This window comes from Sitodiplosis mosellana, unplaced genomic scaffold, assembly GCF_009176505.1.
Source record: "Sitodiplosis mosellana isolate CC-2019 unplaced genomic scaffold, AAFC_SMos_1.0 Smas_scaffold_6226, whole genome shotgun sequence".
Lineage (NCBI taxonomy): Eukaryota > Metazoa > Arthropoda > Insecta > Diptera > Cecidomyiidae > Sitodiplosis > Sitodiplosis mosellana.
In genome coordinates, this window is record NW_022601467.1 from 1,956,802 (window position 1) to 1,978,579 (window position 21,778).

Genomic DNA, 21,778 nt, shown 5'->3' on the forward strand with positions numbered 1-21,778 from the left:
TTACTTTGTAACCGCTGCTCTCACTCGTCATCACCCACTACAAACCCATTTCGAAAGCCCGTAAATTAAAACCGTGTTGAAAATCCATCGACAATCGCTTCCACTTGTCGTTAGAACACTCAATATGTGTTTGTTACTCTCTCTGGGTGTTACATGGGGCAACATTGAAGTTGCAATTCAAAATGTAATCATAAATATCAACGGCGTACGCAAATATGCACGATGACAAGATAGAAGAGGTGCAATGTAGGACATAAATACATGTATGTGTACAGAGCGGTGAAAGGAGCAAAAATTAAAGGAAAACGGAAATTAGCACATTTCAACAATTCACCTGTAGCTTATTCAACGAACTGAGAACACTATTACGGGCCACTTTTCCTCTTTTCCACATTGCGCAAGCTGGATGAAATCGGCACGCGAAAGAAATTTTTTGCTACCATGTTTTTATCATGGGATCGCATGGGAAATGGCCAAGAGTTTCTCTCAGAAGAAAATGAACCTTGCTTGAACTTTTGAATGGCTTAATATTTTTTGGCATTTTACTGAAATGTTGCCAAACAAACAATTTGCTCACATCGATTTGATTTTGATGATGGTACTCGTAATAACAACACCGCGCCAGAGGTGTAGGGAGAGACAGAGCGAAGGCAATGCTACCGCATATAGAATATCATGGAAAAGGGAATATGATACGCTATTGTGCCAACAAAATTTAGCGTACTGCGGCATGACGCTGATATGGCATAACTTTTGATGTGGCAAATGCATTCGGATGCAATCGAAAGTATGGATGGAACGAGGTGGCGAGATGAAAACATTCATTCATCCGTTTCGCAAGTCGTTTATTCTGAAACTATCGTCATGTATGTGTCCACCATATTGCCTCTCACTATCTTCCACTTTTGATACACCGTGCGACTTCTTACATTTCCATTGCGATTTGGCTGGTGGTGGTGGTGATGGTGGTGGTGATGGTGGTGGTGTTGTTACGTGAATTGGTCAAATAGAAAAGAAGTTTCCAAATATTGTTGTTTTTATTTCTGCCATACTCGTTGTGAGCTGTCACTTGCGATTATCTGATTTTTTTTTCCTTCGTCCGAAATATTTTAACAAAGCACCGGAATTTACAACTCCAACCGAATGAATATCACCTTGCCATCCACGTTTGTTGGAATATTTTCATATATTTGTAGACAAACACGGTCAACGATATGATGAATACACACGTATAGCATACAATCGGTCGAATGATATACAAAATGTACGCATCAACTAAACAAAACAATGCACACGGAACACATTTTGAAGTTTGTATTGAGCGACAGACAACTTGTTGTTAGTCAGAGTGTGCGGGTTTATTCCACTTAAAATATTTTGTATTGTTATGAAACGGTTCCACGGTTTTGCATGGTTTCGCCATCTTTGCAATTTTCGCCGCTGTAAATTTGTTAGTTTTTCGAAATGGAAAACTTTTTACCCAAACCTTTTTCCATTCTGTGTGTTTGTTGATCGAGTTCATGTCTGTCTCTGTTTCTGTTCCTGTGTCTCTACGTCCGTCTCCATCTGTCCGTCAGTCGTTTTGTCGGTTGGTGCGAACGTAGAACAGACAAAAACAAAGCAACATTTTATCACATTCGAAACGTAACACTGATGATATCTGTTGAATTCTGACCGGGCAATGCATTTGTCGTTTTTTGTTGAGGTTATTACAAAAGAACTACAGCAAAACTTAAGGAACTTGTGTTCACCAGTCCCAGTTTCTTTGTTTCGTATCTCTTTGCCCGTTGATTTGACTTTCTTCAACCGAATCTTTTATCAAATGTTCGAAAACAACGAAGAAAAAAAAAACAGAAGAAGATGCATAGATACAAGGGAAATACAAGGGAAAACCATTCGGATTGAGAGCGAGTGGATGGGTGCTCTCGTTTTTTCTTTCATTCTTCACCATCACAGCAGCGCTTTCATAACAGTACTTTGACATTCGTTCGTAAAGTTTTTATCTTGTCAGAATGAAAATCGTTCATCTTTTCAACGCCAACGTCCATAATTCAGTTCTTGTTTCAGTCGGTATTTTTTCTCAGTTCTTTCTTCCCTTTATCACCGTTTTCATTTTGTGCCGCAATTTGGTACATCTACCACTATTCTCAAACCTATTCCTTTAATAATTAATCGTATTCATTAACCTTCTTTGCTATTTGCCATTTTTTCCCTTCGAAATGTTTGGCTCTCTGAACAGGGAAATTAAAACGAGCTAAATGAACCTTTTGAAGATTCATCAAATTGGATTTAGAATAACGAAGAATAAAAAAAAATCGATAGCAAAGAAGAAAAAGAAGACGACCACAAAAAGTACAAAGATAAAGTTGTTGCTTTGAACATCCAAATCCCAGTATAAGCTTATTCTTTCGAAGTTTTGGTTATAAATTAACGGTTGATCCATACAAGTCAACAGCAACACAGCTTCGGTTTCACACTGAGTGAGGTGTATGATATCGTAGCGTGAAATTTTTGAGAAAACAAAAATATAACAACGAAAATGAAACACACCGATTATACACACTATATGCAAAAATCCAATGGAAGAATTTAATTCATGTGCCTTATGTGCCAATGGACGGCGAAAGTAATTTTCGACACGAATGAAACAATAGACGACAAAGACGGAGCGTGAGGGGTAGAGTGTGAGAGAGAGAGGGAAAACATGATAGGGCGATAATATTGAGACAAAGATAATATCCAAGCTGTGTATAAGCGAATGGCATATGGTGCGTAATTTCCGATGCTGTAAGGCAACTCTGGTGCTGAGTAATCAATTGTAATCATTGTATCGCTTCTATCATTGTTATTGCCCTTTTTCCATTCGTTTCTTCGTAGAAATACTGAAGGCATATCGCAACGAATTGTACTCTCTGTACACAAATACACACACACACACACACACACACACGCACACGCTACACCAGTCTTACCCATATGTTCGATTTCGAATTGCCATCCGGAATGAGCTATTCCCATGGCCAATTTTTCTATTCGGCAATTCTTTTACATATTTCTTTTTATTTTTCCCCATTTTTCCATCGCTTATGACGATGGCTGCCACAGTCGAAGAACCTATGATGCACTACACACATTCGTACTATCTATCCTGTGTATTTCAAAGCAAATAGAACGCGTTCGGCCCCGAACATTGAGCAAAAACATAAACGACAATAAAATTGCGAAAAACACACACACACTCCAAATGGTTTATAAAATTGAGTTATTATTAGTAATGGTTCCATTGGTTTTACAAATGTCATTTTGATGTGTTATCGTCCATATTTATCTATTTGATGACACAGAGCGAGCAAAGCAATCATTTGATTTCCGGTTATTGATCAAGTTAAAAAATTAACTGACCATAATTATGGGAAGACATTAGTTTACTATTTCTCTCTTCTTTTTCAAAACTGATAGGAATTCTAGTCACCCTGTTTTCCATGCTAGCAGACGTGAAAATGCGTAAATATAAATGATCAGAATGCAACGACCGAGACCGGATAAGAAAAAAAAAATAACAAGAAACATACAGCTTGCACTGCTAAACAAAAGGTTTATGAACGTGAGCCTGTACTTTAACTTGTCGAATTTAAAAATAAATTTATGAAAAAAAAGAAACATTATGTCTTCAATGATTAATGTCGTGTATGCAAAACGGTCGCTGTTCGACATTCTCATCTCTGCGTTGTGTCTTTCTCGCCTCATTCATTCTTTCATGCGCACCAGTGTTCTTGTACTTCCAGCATTGGTTGGAGTTTCAGTTTCTCAGTTTCGTCTTCATTCCAAATAAACCCGCATGGTTTATGGTAATGTGGAGGAAGAAAAAAATGCCTTCAAATGGTATGGCACTTACACACACATCACGTACCGACCACCACAATATATATGTGCATTTAACAGTTTATATTTTATGTACGCCTACGTATTTATACCGTAGTATTATAAACATATATTAGGAAAATGAAAGCCGAAGCAACCACATGGCCGTAGCATTGTTGATTGCAGCAACGAGCTAGCGCTTTTTGGTAGTCTACAACTTTTCTCTCGATATGCGTTTCGTCTTTTGTGTATTGTTGCATAGCCTTTCATTGTGATTAACCTAAGCGGTTACAGTTGGAGTTTCCATTTACATGCGCCTGAGCATAATACCCATGTATGCAACAATCTTTATTCAGCCTAGAGCTTTATGGATTTAGAAAAAAAAAGAAGAACATTCACCGAACGTGAACGTGAACGTGAAATGTTAAACGTGAACGTATTCGGCAACGTAACGCAATGCCGAAGTAAAACAAGGGAAAATTGTTTAAATTGTAAACATCTCGGCAATGCTTTGCGAAATATTTCTCGAACAAGGAACGGAAGCAGCCAAAAAAAAAACGATACAGAAAATATGCTTTCGCTGTATACATACATATATGCTTCTTTTTGCTTCCGTTGGCTGACATTGTACGCGATTCATGGAGAATACTTGAATTCAGGCTTGCGGTATACTTTAAAACGTTAATTTCGGATCAACGCGAACAAAAAGGAATCCAACAAGGACCAACTAATTTACATGCTGACGCGAGTAAACACTAAGAGTAAATGAATTAGAGTATTTCCTTAAGAGAACGGATGAAAAGATATTTATGTAGTGGCGTTTGTCTGTTGCATTTAACACACAAAAGGAGTCGAAAGATACATTGTTGCGCAACTTTGAAGCGATTGGCTGGAACCGAATAGAGTAGCACAACATCCTAATCCTATCGCGGATATGAATATTGAACAATCCACTGTTTATTTACGTTACCTTTACCGTTTAATTCTAATTCTTTTTCTTGTTTTTGCTGGTGAGGTGATTATTACATCCGATATCAACGGAATTCCGACAATCAGTCTTGACACACAGTATGTAAAAGCATCAAACGCAAACCGAATCCAAATACGTAAGAAGATGCATTTTCGCAGTTAAACGCTTTTGAAACATTCTTCAAGTTTAAACTTTTGTCATGAACAACGAAAAACGAAAAACCGTTCGCCTGAAAAGTTTAATGACGCTTGACTGTTTTATCAATTGAATCGATGGTGTGGCTCAACATCGGATATGTTCCAACACTTTTTTTTTCGTCTACCTTCATTGACATTTGAACAATTTATGTCAAAGATTACGGAATAGTAGCAAGTTGTTGATTTCAGTGTTATCAAACAACCAATTAGAGTGCTGCTATTCATGTGTCATGGTATTGTTTGGTTGAAGCGGAGGCGCGATGGCGCGCATCTGCACATGAAAATGATCTTTGTAAATCTTATCAAATGGATTTCGCGTTCATTGCATTGGTTCATATGACTGTATGTGCAGCATGGAAATGTATACATCGAAAATTAAATCGACTGATTTCAAGCGTATTGAAATTCTCTTGCTTCAATTTTCGTTTGATTCGCTGTGTGTTTCTGTAAATACGAGCCATGTGCGCGTCAACGAAAGCATTTTGTCTTCCGAACGGGAAAAAAAAGATTGCTCAGCGAACAATTTTTCAATGAATGAGCATGCCAAATACACAAAACCGTTTCTGCATTTAATTGAATTGAGATGTTATTCAAGTTAGCAGCGAAACCCATTCAAGAAAAACTTTTTTAATACAACACATTTTCCGACTTTTTCCCTTTTGTCTGTGTCTCTTCCATGCTGCCGATCGCACTTTGTCCCACTCACTCGCGCGCCCGTTTCCTATTTTAGCTCCACTGTTTCACGCTGGATACTGTACTGCTGCTGCTGTTGTTGTTGTTGTTTTTTCTTCGCAATGTAAGTTTGCGCTTCTTCATTGGCCTTGCCGCCTTTGTGCCAAACACACAGCATTCAGTGTAAACAGTGCACAGGTTCATGTAAAGTCTCTATTCAGTGCCAAACTAACAAAATCACCATGTTTCAGGACACGTATGCCAAATGCTACTTGCTTCTGAATCCACTGATTTTCATCCAACCAAAGCGGCTTATGAACATTCAAACATACACTGCATACGTCTAGTTAGTTCAATTTGATTTAAATAACACAATCTCTTCCCTTCGGTCGATGGAAATTGCGAGCACCGAGCATAAAAGTGCAAAGATTCAACAATAGTCAAATTCGGCGAGTGTGCATGTGTATGATGTGTGCAAAAACAAATGAACCCACGGAATCAACACACTCGTACACGTAAATTAACTTTCAAATAAAATGTTTACTATGAAATAAAACAAAAGGAGTAAGGGCGAATACACACACATAGATTGAGAGAGGGGGGAGAGAAAGAGAGAAAATTGAAAACGAAGAAGAACAGAGTGAGCAAAAAGAATGTGCCGTTTGCATTCAAAAGAGCAGTTAATTTGCAACATTGGCAAGAGTGCAGGGCTCAAGTAACAATAAAAACTTTTCAGCTTGTTTCTTTGATTTAAATGTAAGCGATCAACGACGAAAGCAAAGAGAGAAAAATGCCAGAAAAAGAATGTTGATGCAGTTAGATTAAGCTTGAGCTTGGTTGCTTCCTCTTTGGATTGTTGTACTCATTTTGCAAGCAGTGAATGGAATGGAGCTGAATTTTTAATTGCAACGGTTAAGTTTGGCGTCGAATATGTTAATTTAATATGGATCGTGCACACAAAACGACCAACATTCTGTGATTGAATATTATTTGATTAGACTGACAGTCTAAGACTGTGAATGAGCTGTGCCCGCATCACATTCGATGATATGTGCGAATGTAATTTAAGACAAAGCATTTAGTGAAGCGCACATTCACCGTCTGCCATGGTTAAACATCCATGATAATCGTTCAATTATTGAACTGGTCGTAAAACTTCTGAACTGAACATATCAAATAATAAAATCTGTTCGCTTTTTCTTTCACGTCATGGGTCAAAGAATTCATGGGTCCAATGCGTGATTTTCCTGGTTTTCCGCTGCCCGGGCCCAAATGGTTTTTGATGAATTGACTCGATCGGAAGCGATATAAATGAAGAGTCGACTTATAATCGCATACTTCCAGTCGAAGCCATAACTAACCAACCACCACCACCACAAAGGCTGGATATGCAAGGGCACAAAGCAATTTCCGCTGGATTCGTGGAAAACGGTTTGACCGCCGTCTTTTTTCACATTCCCATCCCATTGCTCATTCACTCACTCTCTCTCTCTCTCTCTCTCTCTCTCTCTCTCTCTCTCTCTCTCTCTATCACTGTATGTGTGTTTGCCTCTCTATCTCTCTTAGATTGCCACTGCTGCAGTTGCGTCACGCACAAGTGAAACAACGATCCAATGATATGTCAATGTTTTAACATGGGTTTTTGGATGCCATAATCAACACCATTATTCGATATGTTGTTGTTTCTGTTTTTGTGTGCATAATCTTTTGTGATTACATGATGGGCGTCCGAATTGGCCAAAAAGCAGTATTCCCAATATTTTATTCAACTGTTGAGTCTAGTGGATGGAAGCATGAAATCATGATAAAAATGGTCGCATACACAAGCCATGGGCTATCATTTGAACGTGATCGTTCGTAGTCCGATTATCGGTCATCATAAATGCATCAACCCATTTTACCTTCATTTATATTTGATGACATTTAAGCGGTGGCCAGGATTAAAATTCATTTTCATTTGGTACATTCCAACGGTGAATTATACAGAAGAGCTTCTCAAACAGATGAAATGCCTATAAATGTGACGAATAAAAATTCACACAATTTCCTCTAAAAGGCCAAAATGAGCATATTTTCAATAACATCCTAACAGTTTTGCATGAATAAATTGAATGCAGTCAGCAGATTTAACAGGTCTTTGTTGATTCAATTAAAATTGAAACGAAAATACACAGCATTGAAGTTGATTGCTTAAAAATGAAAAATGAGACAAATAAAAACAGAACAAAAAATAAATAAATTTAACATTAACACACCAACAGCTGCTGTTAAACAGATCTGTTCACCAGCAACGCTACATAGCCAGCAACTTCAATGTTCTGCAAAAATAAAACATGCAAATGCCCAAATTGTGTATGTGGATTTCAGATTAGAGTGAAAAATCATCAAGATGAATATTCACATGAGTCTTTTCATTATGAAACTCTAACTTTCTCCAGTGCCGTATTTCGGCATGTCTATCAGAAGTTTTTCCATATTTTTGTTGGACTGGCAGTGCATTCGCATTATTTATTCCTCAAACAATGTTGAAGCTAAGCTAAGCAAATCAATGCACCGAGACGAATGTGTAAAATATCGTCCAAATATAATGGAAGCATAAATCGGATTTATTGCATTGAGCTATGGATGATAGCAAGCGTTATAGCATGTTTGTGTGTACATGTATTTACTTTGTCCCCAAGTTAATATTTAAATTGCGTGTGTTGTATGCTATAAGGTAATCGGCTACGAGAGTTTATCCAATCCATTCGATGGCAAGTAAACTGTGTTTTTTTTTCGTTCTGTTTATTTTTAATTCTTTCTTCGCAAACAAACATTGAACTCGCACCAACGTCCTTTATCTGTGCGTCTAAATATAGTTGAAAGTTGGCGCTGACCACTCCGGTTTTGTGAATAATGTTGGAAGTGGTTTAACGTTTGTAAATTGAAGCAGTAGTAAATAGACAACGAACCAGCATTTGATCTGTGAGTTGGTTATGCTACAACTCATCGATAGTTCAGGTTTATCTCAATTACTTGATATACCACGAGTCTTCTTCATTTTTCACTTTGTCTCTCTTTCCAAACTGGTTTGTGATTCTAGACACTCTTAGTCGCACCAAGAACCTGAAGAAGTGTAATATTTTCTTTGGTTTGGTTTTATATCTCTCTCTTGCTATTTCTCGTTTGTCGTTCATTACACTTTCATCGAGACGTTCAGTCATTGTTGAAATGTTGCGCAAGTTGCTCTTTATTTTGTGTGTGCTGCTTCCACTGTTTGGAATTAGTCACTGTGATAATGGGTATAGAAAGGAATGTCGATAATGATATATTTGGGTGTAAACATTTTTTCTTTCTAAATTTTTTGTTTGTAGTTTCTATACAATTGTGGCATCGGAGAATATTCGTCCAAATTCTGACTATCGGGTATCTGTATCTATCCATAATCAAACCGAACCGGTAACCATAAAACTGAGCATTGAAGATGACGACGATACAATAATTACGAAAGATGTAACACTTTTGTCTGATGAAACCAAATTGGTTGTACTGCCGGTGGACGATTTGATCGTAAATAATAACTTTAAATTTACGGCCGAAGGCATTTCTGGGATCATTTTCAAGAATTTAACATTGTTGAATGTTGAATCGAAAAACTGTTCAATTTTCATTCAAACTGATAAGGCCATTTACAAGCCGGGCGAGTCGATAAAATTTCGGATCTTAGTTCTTGACTTCAATCTAAAGCCGGTTGGTTTAGAAGATGCCCATTTAAAAGTGTTCATAACGGTAAATATTATAGTTTGGTTGTGCAAATTTACAGTATTCATACTTGTGTGAGTCGAATGTAATTTGATTGATGTGCAACCGTTTACTTTGCAGGATGCCGAAAAGAATCGTATAAAGCAATGGAAAGAGAGCCAATTAAATACGGGTGTTTTTTCAGCTGAATTGCCACTCTCAAGTCAGCCGGTGCTTGGGGATTGGACAATTACGGCTGAAATCGGTGAAGAGGTAAAGTTTCAAGTGGATTGCCACTTCATTATATATGCAAATAAGTAACTGGCTAATGTGAGGTACTAAAATGTGTATGCACATTTACTCAAGCACAGGTGAAAAGTAAAACACTTCAAGTCGAAGAGTATGTGTTGCCGAAATTTGATGTTAAAATCGATTCATTGGAGCACTTTAATGTTAAAGATGGCAAAGTACGTGCAATAATTCGATCGAAATATACGTATGGCAAATTGGTGAAGGGTCGTGCAACCGTAACGGTAAAGCCAACCAGTTATCTTGCATGGTCGACGCGCCGCGAAACAGACACAGTCGCTAAAACCATTCCCATTGATGGCAAGGGCACCATTGAATTCGATATTACCGATGATTTACACATTCAACCTGATGAATTTAAACGGAGCACAACATACGCTCTGTCAGTTGTCGTTGTCGAAGAATTGACAGGTATGCTTGCTGGAATACTTGAGAATCGGATTGTTTTGGAATAAAGAGAGAAAGAGAACGAAAATTGTTTGGTAGCAATATGCGAATTAATGAAAATACCTTTTTTAGGTCGTAATCAAAGTGCATCGAAGGATATAACGATTCATCAGTTGCGGTATAAAATCAAAGCGGTAGATCTCGATCCACAATTCCAATGTGGCATACCCGTCAAAGTGTTGGTGGCTGTCACGTATCAAGACGATAAACCCGTTCGAGTGAACGATGCCAACAAGGAAATTGTTATTTCGAAAATACCAAATAATAAAAACCTAAGCGAAACGTACACCAAGCACGAATTAGCTAGCAATGGAACAATGCTGCTGAGCATGCCGACATCAAAAAAAGACGAAAGCGGTTTCATATTGAAGGTAAGGTGTATCGAAGAGGGAGGAAGAGGAGGGCAGAAAGAGATAGAGATGTTGGCGAATCTTTTGTGAGACCATTCCATTTTGTTGCTTAGCATCGTAGTTTATTTCGAATATACGATACTTTTTCAGGCAAAGTACATGGACGAAGAAGCTGAGATTGGATACCTGTTTCCGACCAGCAATGTTGAACCAACAAATTTGGAGATTAAAGTATTAACAAAGAAGTGTGTGTTCGTTTACCAAATGCAGAAATCGTGACCTGCACAAATCCATACACAAAACTAAAACAATGCTAAAACATTATCCATTGCAGGCCGACTTTAAACCAAGAAATATTCGTTGAGATACAGTCAATCGACATTCTCGAACGTTTCACGTACCAAGTTATCAGCCAGGGTAGACTTATTTACTCCGACAGTTTGGATGTGCCGCAACGAAATTATCACGTCTTTCACTTTTTGGCGACATTTGATTTGTTGCCGACGGCACATCTTATTGTCTACTACTTTAAAAATGACGACATCATTTCCACCAAGATGGACATTGACATCCGCGAAAATCTGAACAATTTCATCAAGCTAAAATTGTCGGAGTCAAGCATTCAGCCGGGTGAAAGTGTGAATATTGGCATTACAACTAAACCTAAATCATATGTTGGGCTACTCGGCGTTGATCAAAGTGTTTTGTTGTTGAAGAAAAATAACGATTTAACGACCGATGATGCCTGGAACGAACGCGAATTGTATCAATATCAATTCCATGAGCGGAATGCCAAATCCAGCCTTGGCCATTCACCGTACTTTTATAACAAATACTGGGGTGATTTTCAGGTAAACCGAACATGCACACACGTAAAACAAAATGACCTCAATTTCAATTTCAATTTTTTGTTTCTATTTTGCAGTCAACTCGTATGATTCTATTTACAAATGCAAAACAAGATGGTAAAATAACGTTCAATGCTCATCTCCATCGTTCTTTGTTTGTTTTTTTCGTTTTGTTAGATTTGAAAATCGATACGTACATTTCTTTCAGTTTATCCGATAATACGTGAATATGACAAGCCGGTTCTGTTCAACAAAGCCGGTGTTGTGTCTCATACGGAAGCCCTAAGTTTTTCTGTTTATGCAGACCAACCCGGCAAGATTCAAAGACATCCATCACAACCTCCTGTCGCTGCCCCGTCACATGTTCCAAAAGTTCGAAAAGATTTTCCCGAAACATGGCTTTGGCAAACAATTAACATCGATGAGTAAGTAATGAAACAACTGGTTTCTCAATCGTTGAAAAAAAGAAGATTTTCCATTCATTTGTTTTCGGTTGGTTTTAGTTTGAATGGAACATTTACATTGCAACAAAATGTGCCCGACACCATCACGTCTTGGGTAATCAGTGCTTTTTCCGTTAATCCGATGGCTGGTCTTGGGTTGACAAAAACGCCGCGTCGTTTGGAAGTATTTCAACCGTTTTTTGTGTCATTAAATTTGCCATATTCCATCAAGAGAGGTGAAATATTAACAATTCCTGTTGCAATATTCAATTATATGGAAGACATTGATGCCGATACGGATATTACAATTCACAACAGCGATGGAGAATTCTACTTCATTGAGGACAATAACATTGTGTCATCGGAATTGGAGCGCACAACAAAGCTTTCGATTGTAGCAAATCATGGAGCAAGTACATCGTTTAAGATTCGGCCAAAAAAAATTGGTGCGATTGCAATAAAAGTCACAGCAACATCACCGCTTGCGGGCGATAGTATCGTACAGATTTTGCATGTTGAACCGGAAGGAATACCGAAATTCAAGAACACAGCACTCTTTGTCGATTTAAATGAAGCCTCATCGCTCGAATCAATGCTAACTGTTAACGTTCCCGATGACATAATCATGGACTCGTTAAAAATCGATGTAAATTGCGTGGGTGATTTGTTGGGTGGAACGATAAAAAATCTCAACAAATTGATTCGCTTGCCATCCGGTTGCGGTGAACAGAATATGTTGAATTTTGTACCGAACATTGTTATTTTGAAGTATTTGAAAGCCGTCGGTCAGTTGAAGCCAGACATCGAACGAAAGGCAAAAATGTACACCGAAAAAGGTTATCAGCGGGAGCTCACTTATCGACACAACGATGGTTCGTTCAGTGCATTTGGGAAATCGGATAAAAGCGGCAGCACTTGGCTCACAGCGTTCGTGGCGAAGTCCTTCAGACAGGCGGCCACATTCATTGATGTCGACGAAAGTATCATTGACGACGCACTGAAATGGTTGAGCAAAAAACAAAACAGCGACGGAAGCTTCACAGAGATTGGCACTGTGTCACACAAAGCCATGCAAGGTGGATCCGGCAAAGGCGTCGCCCTTACCGCATACGTTTTGACGGCATTTTTGGAGAGCAGAGACGTTGAAACGACTTACGATCAAACTATAGATAAAGCCATTGAATATGTGATAAAATCACTCGAGGCACAGCACGATATATACGCCCTGGCTGTGGCTGCATATGCAATGCAATTGGCAGAACATCCAGACAAGGACAATATTTTGGATCAACTACTGAGAAAAGCCGCCACCAAAGGTAAATTGAAATTTCAAATTCACATACAAATCATGTAGACAAGGCAAAAGAGATCAATTGAGTTGATGCTATGCCGATTTCACATGTCATTGTCGACATCCGACAAGAGTGTGCTTCAGTTTTTTTTTTCACCTTGAAAGCATTTTTTTTTTTTCGAATTGCCGTCAACATTTTTTTTGATGATATTTATCATGATATTTTAAATTAGATGATTCGAAATGGTGGACTATAGTTGTGGCGCCCAAAAATAACATAAATAAATCATCGAAAACGTTAAACATTGAAATTACTTCGTACGGTTTGCTGTCAATACTTGAGAATGGTCGATTTGCCGATGGATTTCCATATTTCAAATGGTTGCTCAATCAACGGAACAATAAAGGCGGATTTGTTAGTACACAAGATACAGTGATGGGCTTACAAGCATTGGCAAAGTTTGCTGAACGAATCTCCATCAAAGATAATAACATACAAATTATGGTGAAAACGGATAATTTGCTCAACGATACCACCCATCATTTTAGCGTTAATCCAGAAAATACCTTGATTTATCAAACGTACGAATTACCATCCACCGTTCGTGCAATCAATATAACAGCGAATGGTCATGGTTTTGCTTTATTTCAATTGTCCTATAATTATCACACAAATAAAACCGACATGGATCCATCGTTCAAGCTAAAAACCAATATTCTAAACAACACGAATGAAGCATTCCTCAAGCTACAAGTTTGCGTCACGTAATTATGATTTGCGTTTGCTTATTGGTATATGAATAGAATCGGGGCAATTTTGCTCAGCTCCATTTGCGTGTACATTTTTTTCAGCAATCTGTTATCGTATTTCATGTTCCTACTAATATCAATCATCTGTCGGTGATTTTGTTTTGCTCTTTGGTTTTTTTTCTTCATACATTTGTAATTTCCAAATCATTTTGAAATCTGATCAACATGAGCTGACTGGGGAAATTACACGTACATTTGTGCTGTAGCACAACAACATTCGACATTGATAAAAATTGAACTTTCTATTGTTTAGATATGAACCGATCAAAAGCAAAGAGAGTCGAACAAATATGGTTATCTTGGAAGTGACATTGCCGAGTGGGTACGTTGCTGAATCTGATACGTTGATCAATGTGTCCAATTCGTATAATGTGAAAAAAGTTGAAACGAAAAATGCTGACACCATTTTCGTTGTTTACTTCGATAATTTTGAGACAAACAAGGAGATTTGCCCTGTATTTGACGCATTCAGAGCACACAAAGTGGCGAAACAAAAGCCAGTGTCCATCGCTATTTATGATTACTATGACAGTCGTGAGTAAAATGGAGTTTTCTCTTCAAAACCATAGCGACATCAGCAAATTAGATAAAAAACATAATAATCTCGTCTATTCTTTTTTTTTCGAATCAATTGTAGGCGACCGTGCAAATGCATTTTATACTGTACCAGAATACAATAACGTTTAATAATTTCAACAAATCAACATCGAAAACAACTGAGTCAGAAATTCTGAGAAAAATCTAATAATGAATGCTATCTTGTTTATGTACTAATCAAATTGTTGTTGTCAATATATTTCAATAACACAAATAAAGCAAAGCGAGAAAAATGAATAAGAGAGAGAGAGAGAGAAAAAATCCATAATTTGTTCGCTTATGATAAATCACCGGGATTCCCGATTAGAGAGCAGGTCATTTAAATTAAATTAGCATGAACGCCGACAGACATGAGAAAGAGAGATGGGAAAAAAATGCTAATTCACTACAAATACACACAAAGATTTAATCTTTCGGCCGGTGTGTGTACGTGCGGAAATGTGCTGTTGTGTATCATAAGTCGTAAAGCAATATGTCAATGTGTATAATATATATGCATATAGAATGACCACTATTGATTCGTGACATTCATGCTACTATGTGAGAGAAGGAAAAAAAAACAGTGTATAGCCCTGGTACTCGTATTGTTTTTTCTTTCATTGTTTATTTGCTCATCATATTTATTCATAAATTGGCCGATTCATTTGTCATTGCTGCTATGTGTTGAACATACGTGTGTCGTTGTTTCAATTTTGTGTTTGCCATTCTAACTTAATGCGTGTTAGTCTATCTTTGAAGCAACAACTAAAAACAACCTTACATAAGTGACAATCTTCTTTCGGTCAACTGTTTGAGAATACAATCATTTTTGTGTGTTAATTTTTTTTTGTTGTCATATTTTGCCACGACACCGATCCAAACGAATGTTTCGTGAGATAGTGGCCAACAGATAATATTCTTTTTCTATAAAAGTATCTCATTTTGTGAATATAAATTTAGTCGCTGTTCATTACATCACAAGACACGTAACATTTCATTTATACTGGGAGGTGATTTTTCAAACAAGTTTCATTCTACTCAAACAACAAACGATATATAGTTGGACGAAATTATAAAAATATTAAAGAGAAAAATGCAGCGGATTTCGCCGCTAGTGGCTTTTGTTGCCCTATCATCGCTGTTGATTGGCTATGTCAGTTGCGTCGGGTGAGTACATTTATATAAAGGATAAAGGTTATTTACACAACGATTTCTAACTGCATCGGAAATACATTTTTTTTCTTGGTGAACAAATCTTGCGAAAGGCATTGAGTGAAAAAAAATATATAAACGCTGAATTTCCTTTCAAAATTGCCTCCAACAAAGAAAAGAAACAACAATTAAATTTTAAAAACGAAAATGCCATGAGTACTTCGACGAATTCAAGCGTCGGTGTACCTTAAAAGAGATATTGCATTTTACTGACGGTTGAAATAGCCTTGAACCAATCACAATCTACACGAATCGCACCACACCGTACACAATGTAGCGATTCTTATATACATCTTGAATATTGACGTAATATTTGTTGTTGTTAATTTTTTGTTTTGCTAATTTCCAAATATGACATATACTTGCATAGAGTTTTTGGAAACCGAAAAAGTTGATAATAATGAAATGAAACACAAGCATTTAGTATCATTTGTTCTTTCAAATTATCTTTGAGTCGAAAAACTTGACCTGTATTGAATGTTGTTTAACTTGAATTTTTGTTTGCTTTCAAATGAAAAGAAACAAATGATTTTCATCAAAGAAGAGCACTAAATTACTTGTTGTTTTTACAGTTTTTATACAATCGTCGCTCCCGAACACATTCGTTCACATTTGGATTATCAAGTATCGTTAACACTTCATGATCACACTGAACCGGCAACCTTTCGCTTGAGCATTCAAGATGGCTTGAAATATAAAAATGAAAAAGAAGTCACGGTCAATTCAAACCAAACGGAATTGGTTACGTTGCGAATTGAGGATTTGGATTTTTCGAAGGGGTATAAATTTGTGGCAGAGGGCATCTCTGGACTTATTTTCAAAAATGAGTCAGCATTGAAAATTGAATCGAAAAATGTATCGATTTTCATCCAGACCGACAAGGCCATTTATAAGCCTGAGGAAACGATCAAATTCCGTGTTTTGGTGCTTGATCATGAATTGAAACCGGTGACGCTGCAATCAGATAGCCTTCTCAACATTCATATCACCGATCCGGAGAAAAATCGTATCAAGCAATGGCTCAAGGTGACACCAAAACGAGGCGTTTTCACCAGCGAAATTCAACTATCTGAATTGCCAGTGCTTGGAAATTGGAAATTCGAAGCTAAAGTTGGACAAGAGATCAAAACCAAAGAGATCGAAGTAGCTGAATATGTTTTACCGAAATTCGACGTCTCAATCGATTCACCGACGGAATTTTCGGCAAAAGATGGTAAAATCCGTGCCATTGTTCGTTCAAAGTACACTTATGGTAAATTGGTAAAAGGAGAAGCGATTGTATCACTAACACCAACAGTGTCGTATTCATATCGACCGCACATCAGTCACAACCAAGATAGTATTTTGAAAACCATTCCAATCGATGGCAAAGGAACTGTTGAATTCGATGTTGAAAATGATTTGAAGTTGGAATTCCCCGAATACACACAACAGAAAAACTATGAACTGAAGGCAACGGTCATTGAAGAGTTGACTGGTCGCAATCAGTCGACATCAAAACACATTACCATCCATCAATCCCGTTACAAGTTTGAGTCACATGAATTGAAAAATGAATTCAGTCCAGGATTGCCAATTACATTCTCGGTCAGCGTAAAGCATCATGATAATTCACCAGTTTTGCTGAATGAGGAAACCAAATGGATCACAGTTGGAAAAATCGTTGATCGATACAATTCAAACGAGCGTGTTACATACCATAAATTCGAGCTGAACGCAAACGGTACTGCGGATATCAGAATACCAACGTTTACAAACGAAACACAATTATATTTACAAGTAAGAATTCCTTTTTCCGTCCATGTAAATTTTTATTCACAAGCGAGAAGAGAAAAAAATAAACAATATCATTCTTTTCAGGCTAAATATGTAGACGAAGAATCAGATTTGGGCTTTTTCTATCCACTTACAATTGCTGAACCATCCGAACTAGAAGCTAAAATCTTGACGAAACGGTAAAATGCTTGCTCTAAATCGGAATAAATATTTTCGTTTATGATAAAAGAATGTCACGTAATGAACCTAAATAATCTCTTTGCAGTCCGACCTTGAACAAAAATATTTTTGTCGAAGTGCAATCGAGCCATTTACTTCAAAACTTCACATATCAGGTGATTGGTCATGGAAAATTGATTTACGCTGAGAATGTTGCTGTGCCAAATCGCAAATATCACGTATTCAAATTCAAAGCAACCTTTGATCTCGTTCCAACCGCCACATTGATTGTTTATCGCTTCAAAAATGGTGAAATCGTCGCTACGAGAACCGAAGTCACGATTGAAGATGATTTGAATAACTTCGTCAAATTGAAGTTGTCAACTGCGGAGTCTCAACCAGGCAAAGATATCAATGTCGATATAATCACAAGCCCTGATTCATATGTTGGTTTAATGGGAGTCGATCAAAGTGTGTTGTTGCTGAAGAAAAATGATGGTTTGACCAAAGAAGAAGCGTTCAGTGAAATGAAAAATTATCAACACCAATTCCATCCAACCGAAACAGGACCATGGAGCGTTGAACCACGCAACTATATGAATGATTATTTCAGACCATTCGAACGCAGCGATTTCATTCTCTTTACCAATGCCAAGCAAGATATCTACAAATACTTTCAGGATAGATACTATTCAACCACTCCTATTTACAGAAAATATCATGTCAATAGATTAGGAGGTGGATTTGGTTTGGCAATGGCAGCACCAGCAGCACCACAGGCATTCGCTGCCGTGGAAAGTTCATTTGCAGATAGAGCAACGCTTGAAGATGCTATTGATTCAGGACCAATTGAACCGCCGAGAGTTCGTACTGAGTTCCCCGAAACGTGGCTGTGGGAAGATATTGATGTGAATAATCCAAATGGAACTGTTACGCTGACGAGAAAGGTGCCAGACACAATCACATCATGGGTCATTAGCGCTTTCTCAGTTAATGGAGCAAACGGACTTGGTTTGACGAAGAACCCGAAAACGTTGAATGTCTTCCAGCCATTCTTCGTGTCTCTGAATCTTCCGTACTCAGTGAAGCGAGGTGAAGTGGTGGCAGTGCCGGTCGTCTTATTCAACTATTTGAACACGGATCTCACCGCCGATGTGGTGCTGGACAATGAGAACGGTGACTTCGAGTTTGTGGACGATGTCGAAGGCGAACATTCAACAAGAGAACGAACAGTATCAGTTGCATCGAACTCTGGTGTCTCATCAACATTCCTCGTCAGATTCACATCGGTTGGACAGATTCCACTGAAAGTGACGGCCACTTCGGCCGTTGCTGGCGATGCAGTTGTCCGAATCTTGCAAGTTGATCCGGAAGGTGTTCCACAATTCATCAACAAAGCCGTGTTCGTTGACCTGCGAGAGGTGGACAAGTTCGATGCTGTTCAAAACGTCGATGTTCCCGAGAATGCCGTACCTGGTTCATTGAAAATCAATGTAAACGCAATTGGCGATTTGCTCGGAGGAGCTATCCAGAACTTGCATCAGCTCATTCGATTGCCCACTGGCTGTGGAGAACAAAATATGCTAAAATTTGTTCCAAATATTGTCGTTTTGGACTATTTGAAAGCTGCCGGCAATCTCGATCCGGCTATCAAAGACAAAGCCATCAAATATTTATTGAGTGGATACCAACGCGAGTTGACCTATCGCCACAACAATGGTTCGTTCAGTTCATTCGGTAAACTGGATCGTAAGGGTAGCACCTGGTTAACGGCATTCGTTGCAAAGTCATTCAAACAAGCAGAAGACTACATCGACGTCGATAGCAAAGTGATCGACGAAGCTTTGAAATTCCTCAGTGACGTGCAAGCCGCCGATGGAAGCTTCCCAGAATTCGGACAAGTTTCACATCAAGTTATGCAAGGTGGATCCAGCAAGGGAATCGCTTTGACTGCATACACAGCAATTGCTTTCTTGAAAAATAAGGTAACTTCTTCCGAAGAGAACAGAAGGAATATTTTGATATTTGGATAACATGATTTACTTTTACAGAAATCAAAGGATTGGAAATATGAAGAGACAGTGAATAAAGCAATTAATAACATCGTATCGAATATCAAAGATATTGACAATCCATATGCTCAAGCAGTCGCCGTCTATGCTTTGCAATTAGCCGATCATCCAACAAAAGATCAAGCTTTGGACGATTTGATCAGCAAATCAAAAATCAAAGGTATGTTTTTTGGGTCAATTGAAAACAAGAATTTGACGACATGACTGTAGTGTATGTAACGAATCTTTCAATTTTCTTACAGATCAACATAAATGGTGGACTAAATCGAAGCCAAATGAACGTCCATCGGAATCGATTGACGTTGAAATCACCTCGTATGGATTGCTTTCACTCATTGAAGGGAAACGTTTCGCTGAAGCTCTTCCATACTTCAAATGGTTGTTGAGCAAACGAAATGACCAAGGTGGTTTCATTGGAACACAAGATACCGTTATTGGGTTGGAGTCTTTAGCAACATATGGTCGATTCCTAACCAACAAAGACAACAATGTTGAGCTAAAAGTGCATTCCACCGAAGACCATGTTCTAAAGGTGAACAATGTGAATGGGCTGGTACTGCAAAGAATCGATTTGCCATCGAACACAGAATCAGTAGAATTGGCTGCCTCCGGCCATGGATTCGCCTTATTCCAATTGTCGTACCGATACAATCTGAATAACAGTGATGTTTATACCACATTCACACTAAAACCCAAAGTACTCGAAACTACGGCGGGCCATTTGAATGTTGAAGTTTGCTCAAGGTTTGTGTGCATTGTGTTTTATCAAACAAAAAGCGGTTTTCATATTGAAAATAAATTTTTTCAGATTTAATCCAAAGAGTGAAGATGAGAAACATTCGAATATGGTGATCGTAGAAGTGGGAATGCCGAGCGGTTTTCTCGTTGAAAAGGACCGATTGTCTGAACTTCTGAAAAAGCCACATGTTAAGTTGGTAGAGACCACAAATGGCGAAACAGTTGCAAACATTTACTTCGATCAAATGTTGGCAAACGAAGAGATTTGTGTGCAAGTTCAGGGATACCGATCGCACAAAGTTGCCGAAAATAAGCCAGTACCAGTGCGAATCTACGACTATTATGACAGCTGTAAGTATTTCAAACATTAGTTCTATTTGAACTAACAACTAATCTTTTCCCTTTTTGCAGCACGAAGCGCACGAGAATTCTATGAAATTCCATTTGTTACTTCTTGTGACATCTGCGAAGGCGATGAATGCTCAAAGTCATGCAAAAAATAATTTGCAATTTCAACGAACTTTGTTTCCGTAATCAGGGCCAATATGATCCCGACAAAACTGAGCTTAAGCTCATTCAAGAATTGTTGAAAAAATATGTTCAAATGTTGAAATAAATTATCAATTCAAATAAACACAAACTAGCTTTTTGTTGATAATTTTCTACAATTTCAGCTGTATAAAAAAGCACTTAATTCTAAGCGTTTTTAGAAGAAAACTGAATATGACTAAAACAAAACAATTTTGTTGTTTAAATGTGTTCATTGGTATTAAGCCAAGTCCACGCATTACATATGCGACGCCTAAGTATTAATGGGTGAGAAATTGAGAGTTCGTGTATGTTCTTTCCATGACTTATATTTTGATAAATTAGAGTATGTTTCACTCATAATTTTTTGCCATTTTTAATTTATCATTAAGAATTATCGAACTGGTGTCTTCGCAAAAATTGTTGATTTTGTCAAACTGTATAGCTTTGCAAAAGTCAATGAACTTATATTTGCTCACCACTTCAAAACATACTCTTCCTTTTCCAATATAGAGTCTTTGAAACATACACTAATTTTAATCTCACACAATTGGAATTTGAAAGAGCTCATGCGATTTATCTGTTTAGCCGAAATTTCTAAAGAGAAAATAGTTTGATCAATAATCGACTATATTGGAGTCATTTTTGTGGCGTCTCCACTCGCATTTAACGTCCATTGTAGAAGCTTACTGGTCAAAGTTCAACCATCAATGCAAACATATGGAAGTGGAGGAAATGACGCCAAGCTGCACGAGGTTATTTACAGAGTTATTCTGGTTCCTTTTGAAATTATCAGGAA

At 37.8% G+C, this 21,778-nt stretch overlaps 3 protein-coding genes across 5 annotated transcripts in view; 2 read left to right on the forward strand and 1 right to left on the reverse strand.

The window, feature by feature from the left end:
* Positions 1 to 21,778, reverse strand: part of LOC129579096 (nucleolysin TIAR) — a 456,813-nt gene that overhangs the window by 420,323 nt on the left and 14,712 nt on the right. The gene's annotated exons all lie outside the window — the stretch shown is intronic.
* Positions 8,642 to 14,938, forward strand: LOC129579063 (thioester-containing protein 1 allele S3-like). Its single transcript, XM_055468636.1, has 14 exons — positions 8,642 to 8,700; positions 8,783 to 8,981; positions 9,054 to 9,468; positions 9,562 to 9,693; positions 9,792 to 10,140; positions 10,249 to 10,547; positions 10,677 to 10,771; positions 10,861 to 11,377; positions 11,452 to 11,491; positions 11,583 to 11,799; positions 11,878 to 13,133; positions 13,342 to 13,873; positions 14,172 to 14,452; positions 14,556 to 14,938. The coding sequence occupies exons 1-14, from the start codon at positions 8,676 to 8,678 to the stop codon at positions 14,603 to 14,605; spliced, it is 4,407 nt and encodes a 1,468-aa protein (XP_055324611.1). The 5' UTR covers positions 8,642 to 8,675; the 3' UTR covers positions 14,606 to 14,938.
* On the forward strand, positions 15,051 to 21,085 carry LOC129579064 (CD109 antigen-like). The gene is made up of 8 exons (XM_055468637.1): positions 15,051 to 15,661; positions 16,279 to 17,485; positions 17,567 to 17,661; positions 17,748 to 19,626; positions 19,693 to 19,873; positions 19,956 to 20,457; positions 20,522 to 20,802; positions 20,863 to 21,085. Exons 1-8 carry the CDS (start codon positions 15,588 to 15,590, stop codon positions 20,952 to 20,954), a joined length of 4,311 nt encoding a protein of 1,436 aa, XP_055324612.1. The 5' UTR covers positions 15,051 to 15,587; the 3' UTR covers positions 20,955 to 21,085.